The following is an 11,238-nucleotide window of genomic DNA, read 5'->3' as shown; positions in this document are numbered from 1 at the left end:
TCCCTTCAAAGCAGCTTGCACTTCTGCCTTCATCACCATAGGCTCTTGCTGAAATGTTATTTCATTAAATTCTTCTGTATCTGCCAATTCCTTTCTATACAATGACTCAGTATATTCCTTCCATCTTCTTTTCATACCTCCTGGATCATTTAACATTCTGCCCAGAGCATCCTTGATTGTAGCAACTCAAGGTTTGAATTTGTTCTTCAGCTCCTTGAGCTTAAGAAATGCTGAACGAGTTCGGCCCTTCTGATTTTCCGACTCTAGCTCCTCGCACATTTCATTGTAATATTTTGCTTTCTCATTCCGTGTTGCCTTTTGGAATCTTCTGTTCACCTCTTTAGTGTCTTGGATTCTTCCTTGTGCTTTGGCTTCTCTACGCTTCAGTGCAATCTTCAGAGTTTCTTCTGACATCCATTTTGGTCTTTTCTTCCTCTTCTGTCTTTGTAATGACACTCTTCCTGGATGATACATTTAACATCCTTCCACAACTCATCTTGTCTTTGCTCATTGGAAGTGTGTGGGTACAAGTTGAGGCCAGGCAACACAGAGGAGACCCCAGAAATAGCTTCTGACATGCCTCCAGGTACCAAGCACCAAGGCGGAGCCCAAAACAGTTGGGAGGAGCAAGGGACGGACGGAGGGATATGCCGGCGGCAGAACCCAGAGCCTTATCAGTGTAGGGGGTCCTAAACCCAATCCCTCCTGAGACCTGTGAAGAGCAGATGAGACCCTGGGCTCAGAGCTCTTCAATGACAATGACCAGGCAGATGCACCCGTAAGTCCAGGAGCTCGCAGGACTGTCACCTATCTGAAGCTGAAGTGAATAACAGAGACCTCTCCCTAGAGCTCCGCTGTGGATTCCGGCTGTGAGGCTGGGACAGAATGGGACAGGCTGCAGTCTGTTCTACAGGAGTTAACAGCCCCTGACAGCCTCCTGAACGCACCATGTTTTGTTCTATCAAGTCAGCCAGAAATGCTGGTGTTCTCATTATAGTAGCACTCGCTTTCCAAGCCTGGCTGTCCAAGCCAGTGGCCTAGTGGGTAGGGAGCTAAACCACCAACCCAAAGACAAGTGATTCCACTCCACCACATGCCCCGCAGGAGACAGACGGCCCGCCTCTTCTCGTGTGACTTACAGTCTCAGAAAACCCACAGGAGGGTGAGCCTATGAGTCGATCCTGCCTTGATAGCAATGAGCTGTGTGGAGCTGGACGATCTCAGGAAGGCCGGCTTCTTGCAATGGGATGGGAAGGACTAGTGGAAACTGTGTCCTGTCCCACTAAGAGCCATGTCCTAGCGCTGACTTCCCATGAAGGAGACAATATCCCCACTCCCCCAGCTGAACCTCGAGTTTTCAGAGTCACATCGATGGGTTCAGGACAACCACAAGGAGCCCTGGTGGTGCAGTGGGTTAGATGCTGTGTCACTAACCAACCAGCCCTGTGGGAGATTCCTTCTGTGGGCTCCCACACAATCCCAGCAGTGCTGGGGAAAGTGCGGGTTCCCGTTTTTACAGATGAGGAAAGAATCTCAAGAAGGGTCAGCTGACACAGGGCCTCAGGCTGCTCGGTGTCTGTGCTCCGGCCTGTACCCTCTGCAGCGATGACACGGTCAGCCGCAGCCCCTGCCCCCTGCTCTGTGCTGGCACTTGACCCCTCACAGGGAGACGCTGTTAAACACCAACAGCACAAACGATAAACTGGGCGTGAGTCATCGCATGCTCTCATGTGAAAGAATACAAGGTGGTCCCTTGACGGAAGCTTTAGTAAATTAATAACAAAAATAGGTCTTAGGCAGGAGTATATTTGCAATGTGATATTGTGTGAGTATTTTATATTTATATATATAAAACAACAACCGATCCTTTCATGATGTGAAATCCTCCAGATCAAAATGCAGGCTGTGCTCCTGCCTGGGTTGCACAGAGACCTGTGAACAAAAGCTGTGACACTATTAATCACTGCACTCAGGGAGGACTGATTGGCTTGCTCCGCGAGGAGGAAGTGCCTCGGTTACAGTCTGTCCCAACAGCGCTGTGATATGCTAATATTTTCTTCAGATGAAACAGGAGATGTGTTCAAATACCTGTTACGGTAGGTGATGAAGACGGCGTGCCCCACGCTGCTGAGGAGAGTGGGGTTAGGAGGGGAGCCTGGCTCACCAAAAGCTTTTGGGTTTCAGGAAACGACTTGATTTTAACTTCAACACAGTCCTTTTATTAGCCAAACAGACTGCGTTCCAGAACATTCCTTCTCACTGAGAGAATGTGCTTTAATGTTAAGGTTTAATGTTAATGTTAAGGTGTTTATGAAATGGTGGTGATTCTAACAGCAAGTTCTTTATTCCTCCAGCAAGAAGGATTTCCCCCTGCCCCCGCCTCATTTCTTTCTTGAGAAAATTCACCTATTTAAGCAAATTAATCTACCCATCACTCTTGTCTGGTCTTGAAGAAGGTACGGCAGAGCAAGAAAGCAGCTTGGCACCTCTAAATGCTCGCTCATTGCTTCTGGAATGGCTAGAGCTGCATCTACACAGCTCCGAGGCGGCAGGGCAGAGCCTGCAAACACTCACGTGGCTTGGTGTCTGCAGACACTGGTCACAGCTGATGGGGCCGAGCAGATGTCCTGGTATCACGGCACCCAGGAGAGTTCCTCTGTCCCCAGGAGGTGACGTAGCATTGGAGGACATGGTTCAGGCCCTGAGTGTGTTTGTTTTACTTTTTCTACCCTAACTACCTTATCTACCCTGAGCTCTAGTCTGCAGGTTTGGAGTGAGGGCATGGGAAATCCACTGCGTCTTGAAGCCCGTGCTGGGTTCTTAGAAAGGTCTGAACTGCTGTTTCGCAGGAATGCCCTGGACGTGGCTCTTCAACAGATGCAGCCAGCTGAGAAGCCCTTTTTCTGTAAATACTTTCTTCTCACTTTCACTAGCACCTGAGAGGGGGCAGAGCAGAGTGCAGAGGCCCAAGCTGGGTTCATGTGACAATGCACCCGCGTTTGCAGTGGGTGGGGCGAGGGATGGAACCCCTGGGACTGGCACCGGTGGCATGAAACACAACGCACTCAACGTCGCACAGAAGACTGATCTGCTCTGTAAATCATCCAGATCATAATGAAAATTAAGTGATGACTCTTCTTTATTTTCCTTTGGTCCTTTTTTCCCTGGTCGCTTTCTCAGTTTGAAGCAGCTGAAGAACCCAAGTGCTAGATTTCAGATGGGCAGCAGGGAGGAGGGAGCTGGGCATTGCAGGGCCGTGAAGGGCCAAACCACAGGGCCCAGGGAGACCTCAAACGGGCAGCAGGGAGGAGAGAGCTAGATATTGCAGGGCCATGAGGGAACCAGAGGACAGGGCCCAGGGGAGGGGGGGCTCAGGGGAAACTCCCGGGTGGAGCTCCCTCAGGCCGTTCTCCTGAGAACTAAATGTGTGGGCACAGTAAAGACCTCAAATAGCACCCTGAAGTGCTGCTGCTGGTGGGCGGCCTTGCGTCCACACCCATCCAGGCACTGTACCGGGCAGAGCAGAGCTGACCCCGAGGGCTTCCCACGCTGTCAGCTCTGTAGAACACGTTGCTGGCCAGGCCCTTCTCACCTGGAGCTACTGGGTGCGTTCACACTGCCCACTTCTCCATCAGCAGCTGAGCGGTCAGCCACTGTGCCAGCAGGCTCCTCATTAAGTCCTGACCAGGGGGGCGCAGGGGTAAGGAGGTGCTCTGCCAACCCAAAGGCACACAGTTCAAATCCACCAGTAATCTCCTCCCATGGGATTTACTGCCTCTAAAAACCCACTGAAGGGCCAACTATGAGTTGGTACCGACTCGATGGTACACAACAACAACAACAAAGAATTATTACTTTTAAAAAAAATGACCAAGCCCACTGCCATTGCCTTGATGGCAGTTCATGGCAACCCTAAAGGACAAAGAACGATCACCCTGCTGGGCTTCTGTTTTCCTTCCCTTCCTTCCATGGTCCTCCCACCTTCCAAGCCTTATCGCTGGACAAGCTCTATTACTGGGACGTAACCTGGTGAGTGTCTCAACGGTGTTACTGCTGCCTTATCTGTCTGATGTTTGGCTGAAGGTTACATCACAGAGTTGAGTCCAGGTCAAGGATCAAAGTGTAGCTAAGGCCATCCTCTTGTGTTTCTGCCAGTCCCCATCAGGCCAGTGGCCCGGCCGTAACTGTGGTTCTGGTTCACACAGCTTCTGAGGCTGTCCATCTTTATAGGTGCAAATGGCTTTATCCTCCCTCATGGCCAAGCCAGTGAGTTGGCAAAATCTGGAAATGTGACTTTCCAAAGAGCCCAGCTGCCTCAGAGGATCCTTCCAGAAGGTGGGTGACGCAGACACCACTGGCTGCCTTTCTCAAATGCATTCACTTGCATTCGCCAGGCCAGTGCAGTGACCAATTCCACTGGGATGAGGGCTGTGGGAGCGGAGCACAGTGCTGGGCTGCGAGGTGAGGGAGAAGCTCCTCAGTGTTCAGAGTCTCCTCTGGGAACATCTGACATCAGTGTCTGCTTGTTACACGTGGAGTTGAGGAGGGACAAGGTGCTGAAAGCATAGAGAGGTACACGAGCCCAGGGGACCCACGAGACAGCCAGGCCTGTGCCCACACTCCCTTCTGGCTTCTGAGTCCCATTCCAGAGAGAGGAAGGGTCACCGTAAGTTCAACTGATGCCAGACGGTTGGATCCAAACACCACAGTGGAGCTGATGCCACCAGGTGGCAGGTGCGGCCCACCACAGGCAGGGGCCTGGAGGGCTTGACAAGGGCACCCATCAGTGAAGGGTTGGTGGCTGCAAGCCTTCACATGGGAACTGACCCAGAGCTGACCCTTCTGAGGGTTTTCAGACACAGTGAATTACATGGCAGGAGAGAGCCCATCATTCTTCCGCAGTCCGGCTGGTGATTTGAACCATGTGCCTTTGGGATTGGAGTGCAGTTTCTTTTTTTTTTTTTTTAATTAATTTTAATGAAGGTTTACAGAGACTTTGGATTTCCATTCCATTCAGTGTTACACTTTTCCCCCTGCCCACCCTTCTTCATCCAGTTTGTTCTTCTCTTTGAAAAGTAAAAGAAAAATTCGTTCATTGTTATACAATCCCGCCCCTAAGTCCACTCCACTATGCAGCCTTCGTTCTGGACTCCTGTCATGACAATAATACCTAATCACATATCCCTTTTAAACAGTTCTCTCCCTCATCAGTTTCAATGCAGTATACATCATTCCTCCCCTCCTTCTCCATCTTTCCTCAACGAGGCGACCAGAGCGAAGGGAGGGATGGCATTTGCTGAGCCCTGCGTGTCAAGGCCTCCACGTGTGCTGTACTCCTTCCCTCCAGTGATGCCTCCAGAGGGCGGCTTTATGGCCTCCACATCAGAGAAGCGGTAACCAGCAGCGGTGAGGAGGTGGAGTCCTATGTATGTGAAAGCTGGACAACGAATAAGGAAGACAGAAGGCCCGATACCTCTGGGGAGTGTCAGTGAGGAGGATGGAAGAGTTCTTCATCAGCTAAAAGAACAAACAAGCCCGTCCTGGAGGAAGGGCAGGAAGGGTCCTCCCTGGAAGCAAGGACAGAGATCGGGTCTCATGTACCTTCCGCATGTCGTCAGTCCTCAGAAATAGACATCACACTGACAGAAGCAGAGGATCAGCCAAAAGAGGAGGACCTTCAAGGATAAGGCAGTGACAGCAACACAGGGCTCGAGCACGGGGTCGGGGTGAGGATGGGGCAGGACAGCGCGAGTTTTCAATCTGCTGCAGGAGTCACCTACGGCGCAGCACCCAACATCAATAGGTACAGTAACTGTGTGAGCTGGGCTGAAAAGAAGTGTTTTCCTTGTAACTAACGACAGAGATCTTTTCATTCAAGCCAGGCGTGACTGACCTCACCCAGCTAGGATTTTCAAGGCCCCCGGCTTTGCTGCACATGGTACTTCAAGGTGTGTGGAGCTGTCACCTCTGACAGATGAGAAGTCCAGCGATCAGGACGTGCCCAAGGCCACCTGGTTAGTGAGTGGCAGAGCCCCAGGGGTGACGGGGGCAGCGAGCTCAAGCTCGGCACCCACACCGGCCTGCCCAGGCTGGGTTCGGAGGCGAGCCTGGCTCAGTGGTTTGTGAGACCTGTCCACACAGCAGACAAATCCGATTGAGCATCAACTCCAGCCGCTCACAACCTTCGCAAAGGTTCTCACAAAGTTGCCTTAAAAGCCACACTGGTTTGTGAGACCAGTCCACACAGGAGACAAATCCAACCAAGCATCAAATCCAGCCACTCATCGCTTTCACCTCTGTTCTCACACAATTGCCTTGAAAACTGCATGGGTTTAAGCCCAACTCCACAGCGGGGAGGGGCTCCTGGGGGCTGGCCGGGGCGGGGCCGGGAGGGGCGGGGAGCTGAAGGGAAGGAGGGAGAGGGAGGGCTTCCTTTGCTCACCGAAGCCTTGTCAAGGGCAATCTGCAGTCCTGGCCTGCGTCATGCTCTCCACACCCTGTCACGCTACACGAACCAGCAGATGCATCTTCCGCTGAGGAACCATGGTCCCAGTGAACTGACTTTGTAGGGCTTGGCAGCACTAACACAGCCCAGGACAGCCAGAGAGAAGATACATGCCACCCATACACCATAAGTTACATTACATATTTCTTACAAAGTAACAGACAGATTGTAGCAATAGCAGCAATGATTATGCCAGGATTTCTACTGAAACTTGAGTGACATCGTTTTATAGACGCAAGTGACACTAACACCACCACCAGCATGATCGCAGTAAGAGGACCTTTTCTGGCGCTAACTGCATCAGCCAAGGCCATTTCAACAAATGCTTTGTGGCCTTCTGGATATTTTTTATTTTTAAATGTAGGAGTTTCAGAAGAGTTCTAAAAAGACAGAAAACCTGTCACATTCTGGAGCAACGCACGGAATCAGCAAAAGACACCAGGATTCTCAAACTGTTCGTTTAACTGACAGGCCTGGGTGCATTTTAAAAAAGGGCCCAGTGCCATGGCTGAGTGGTGCGCACCACCGCCCGCCACCCCCACCCCCGGCTGCAGCATGAGGGAGCCTGGCAGCCGATGAGCTGCAGGGGCCGGCTGCCCTGTGTCCGAGCGCGCTAGCGGAGGGCAGCCTTCATGGCGGGTTGCTCAGTGCGCACGCAATCCCCATCAGCCGGAGTTATCGCTCCTCCTTACCAGGCTGCTTTGAACTGGCATCAACTGCTTAAAAGTGGTGGGTTTTCTCTTTCTGCAGGAAATACTGCTTCTGTCTTAGAATAATGAAAGGCTATCCTGTTGCTGAAGCTCAAAAGCTAATGTAAAAGAGAGTTCAGGGTCCAAGATTCTGGGTGGGATTGTGCGCCAGGCCCCCCGCCAGGCCCCCGCGCCAGGCCCCCGCGCCAGGTCCCCGCGCCAGGCCCCCAGAACGGCAGCTTTGCGCAGCCCGGCTGACCGAGCTTCCCATCGGCTGGGCACCATGAGCATCTCTGCCTCTGCTGACAATTGCCTTCCGCTCAGGAGGGAAAATAAAGGAAGAAGATCTCCATTACCTTCTCTCCTAGCTGCACCTCAAGTTCTTTCACCGTCCGGTTTTGATCCAGTTCATCTTTAGAGCTATTTAAGAGAGAAATATTTGCTTTGTTAAAATATGTTAACCAAATAAATATCTACATGTGACATGCTGTTGTTATGTGCTATCAAGTCGTTTGCTACTCATAGTGACTCTATGTACAAGACCCCTAAATACCGCTCTCTTCTGTGCCAATCTCACCATCTCTGACCCACTCATTCCCACCACTTCAGTCACAGAATCAATCCATCTCATTGAGGGTCTTCCTCTCCCGCACCGTCCCTCCACTCTCCCAAACATGATGTCCCTCTCCAGGGACCAGTTCCTCCTTGCAACATGCCCAAAGTATGTCAGACGAAGCTTCAGAATCCTTGACTCCAAGGAGCATTCTGCCTTCACCCTCTCCAGGACAAACCTGTTTGTTCTCCTAGCAGTCCACGGTATATTCAACACTCCTCTCCAGAACCACAGCTCAAAGGCATCAATTCTCTATCATCTCTAGTCACTGTCCAATTCTCTGATGCATAGCACGTAATTGTGAAGACTATAGCCTGGATCAGGCACATCTTAGTCTCCAGCCTGACATCGTTGCTCTTTAGTACTCTTGAGAGGTCCCTCACAGCTGACTTTCCCAATGTAATTCGTCTCCTGATTTCCTGGCTGCTGTTACCAAGAGTGTTGACTGTGGAGCCAAGCAAACTAAAACTGTTAACTGTCTCAATCTCTTCACCATCCATGCTGATGCTGCCAATTGGTGAGAATCTTTGTTTTCTTGATGCTGAGCTTCAATCCATATTGAAGGCTGCAGTCCTTGACCTTCTGCAGCAAGCGCTTCAGGTCCTCAGTTTCAGTGAGCAGGGTTGTGTCATCTGCATAACACAGGCTGTTGATGACTCTTCCACCAGTCCTGATGCCACATTCCTCTTTATACAGCCCAGCATCTCGGATGATCTGTTCTGCATATAAATTGAAAAGGTATAGAGACAAAATACAACCCTGACGGACTCCCTTCTTGAATTTGAACAATGTAGTGTCTCCTTGCTCTGTTCTGATGACTGCTTCTTGGTCCAAGTATAGGTTTTGCATAAGCACAATCAAATGTTCTGGGATTCCCATTCTTCTCAGAGTCAGCCACAGCTTGTTGTGATCCACACAGTCAAAAGCCTATGCACAGTCAATGAAGCACAGATAGACATTCTTCTGGTATTCTCTGCTTTTTCCAAGATCCATCTAACATTAGCTATAATATCCCCAGTATCACGGCCTCTTTTAAAAACCCAGCCTGCACATTTGGCAGTTCTCTGTTGACATATTGCTCCAAATGTTTTCTCTTCCAGTCAGTTGGCCAGCTTGTTGTCCTCCAGATTTCTTGGTACAACTTAGTGAGCACATTCAGGGCAGCGAATGTTTGTTCAAATAAATCAATTGGTATGCTGTAAACTCCTGGAGCTTTATTTTTTGCCAATTCCTTCACAGCAACTTGAACGTCCTCCTTCATCACCATAGGCTCTAGCTCATATGTTATTTCATGAAATTCCTCTGTGTCAGCCAATTCCTTCTGATACAGTGACTCGGTGTACTCCTTCCATCTTCTTTTGATGCTTCCTGGATCATTTAACACTCTACTCAAAGCATCCTTAATTATTGCCATCAGTGGCTTGAATTTATTTTTCAACTCCTTCAGCTTAAGAAACGCTGAGCAAATTCTGCCCTTTTGATTTTCTGACTCCAGCTCTCTGCACATTTCATTATAGTATCTTGCTTTGTCATCCTAGGCTGCCTTTTGAAATTTTCTGTTAAGCTCTTTCATTTTTTTGTTTCTTCCTTTAGCTTTGGCTTCTCGGCACTCTAATGCAATATTCAGAGTCTCATCTGACATCCATCTTGGTCTTTTCTTCTTCTTCAGCCTTTGTAATGATCTTTTGCATTCTTCATGGACGATTTTCTTGATATCCTCCCAGAGTTCATTTGGTCTACATTCATTGGTGCTCAAGGCCTCAAACCTGTTCCTGAGATGGTTTCGAAATTTGAACATAGATTAAAAATTAGAAGGGCTTTTCAAGAAATTCTTTTAAAACATGGATATTTACTACGCTATACCATTTGCAGAACTTGGCTCTGAGGCACACTAACTGCTCAGTGCCTCAGTTTCCCCATATGTAAAAGCAAATGGAGCGGCATCTACTCCTCATCGGCTAGTGAGGTGTTATGCATTGAACTGTGTCCCACCAAGTACATGTCAACTTCACTTAACCAAGATTCTCCATAGTATATAATCATCTGTTTTGTGATAAGACATAATTACTCTACATGTTGTCAACCCTTAGTTCTAGGATGGTGACATATTGCAAATCTGTGGGCAAATCTGCTGCCAGGGTCCTCTTTAAAGGGCAAGGTGTCACTTTAAAGACTGAGGTGTACCTGACTCAAGCTAAGGTATTTCACTTGTTTCCTATGCATGTGAACATTGGATAAAGAATAAGGAAAATCAATAAAACAACCTTTGAGTTGTGGAATTGGCCGACATGGCTGAGGGAGAAATTTTGGTGAAAAGGAAAATATTAAATATGGACTGTCAACAAGAACAATGACAGCAGAAAAAACTGATCTTGGAAAACGAGCAGCCAGAGGGGTACAGAGTGGTAGAGGCAAGGATGGCATGGCTTGGTTCCACACGCTTAGGCCTCTCACTGGGAGAGGCCAGCCCCTGGAGGCCAGCATGCTGGGTTACTACAAGAAGCCGTGAACCACAGGGAAAGACTCAAAGCGGGCTGATGAAGAGACTGTAAGTGCATCGGGGAATGTGAGGACAGCGGGAGCAGGCAAGTTCCATCCTACATAGCATGGCTATGCGTCAGAGCTCACACCACTGCACCAGACAACAACATCTGCACATCCCTAACCCAGGCGGTGTTGCCATGGTGACGGTGTGGGTCAGAGCAGCTCTGTGAGTCACAGGGGCTTCCAAGGCGCTTTTTCAGAAGTAGACCACCAGACACAGAGGCCCTCGCTGGATGTAAGGTTAGCCAGAGACGTGGGGCTGAGTGTGAAGAATCGCAGGCAGAACTGATGCCCCTTCCCTTCACAGGACTTACCGTGTGCTTCCTGCACACCAGGCTCTGGTCACGCCCTGAGACAGCCCTCTCGTGAAAAGAATCCAGTGCTAGTGACAGCAAGGGCGCTCTGGCGGCCGAATGCTAGGAAGCTGCGCTGCGGTCCTAAAGGTTTGCCCAGCGGCTCCACCGGAGGAGGATGGGCAATCTCCTCCCAGCAGCACTTGCTCTCTGGAGGCTTTGGAGCCAAGCACAGGGAACGGAGAGAGCCCGAGGAAAGCCCTGACGCCATGCTGGGCATGCGGGGCATGGGTGAGGAGGAGGGCGGGATGACTTCAGAGAAAGAGGCAGAACCGAGTCCACTGAGTTCTGGGAGGTGGCCTCTCTATTCAGGGCCTGGGGAGACCAGCAGGAAGTGACTGCATTCCACCAACAAGGGAAGAAACTGAGGCACAGAGGGATGCAGTGTCATGACAAAGCTAAATACAGAAGAACCCTGGTGAGCACTCAAGGCTTAGAAATCTATGTTAGAGACAGTACTTTTAAAGTTGTGTTACTTGCAGATTGAATAAGTAGGATTATACTATGTTGTCGTTGTTGTTGTTGTTGTTGTTG

The 11,238-nt window shown here is 49.9% G+C and overlaps 1 protein-coding gene across 1 annotated transcript in view; it reads right to left on the bottom strand.

Annotated features, from left to right (window-relative positions):
• The window catches only part of EFCAB6 (EF-hand calcium binding domain 6), a 415,417-nt gene that overhangs the window by 352,118 nt on the left and 52,061 nt on the right, over positions 1 to 11,238 (bottom strand). Inside the window, exon 4 of the mRNA XM_006890171.1 lies at positions 7,551 to 7,614. Coding sequence (XP_006890233.1) covers positions 7,551 to 7,614 — 64 coding nt within the window. The remainder of the gene's footprint in view (positions 1 to 7,550; positions 7,615 to 11,238) is intronic.

Source organism: Elephantulus edwardii, unplaced genomic scaffold (genome assembly GCF_000299155.1).
Source record: "Elephantulus edwardii isolate Elephantulus edwardi_28Jun2011 unplaced genomic scaffold, EleEdw1.0 scaffold00086, whole genome shotgun sequence".
In the NCBI taxonomy this organism is placed as follows: domain Eukaryota; kingdom Metazoa; phylum Chordata; class Mammalia; order Macroscelidea; family Macroscelididae; genus Elephantulus; species Elephantulus edwardii.
This window is presented reverse-complemented; position numbering and strand designations above follow the sequence as displayed.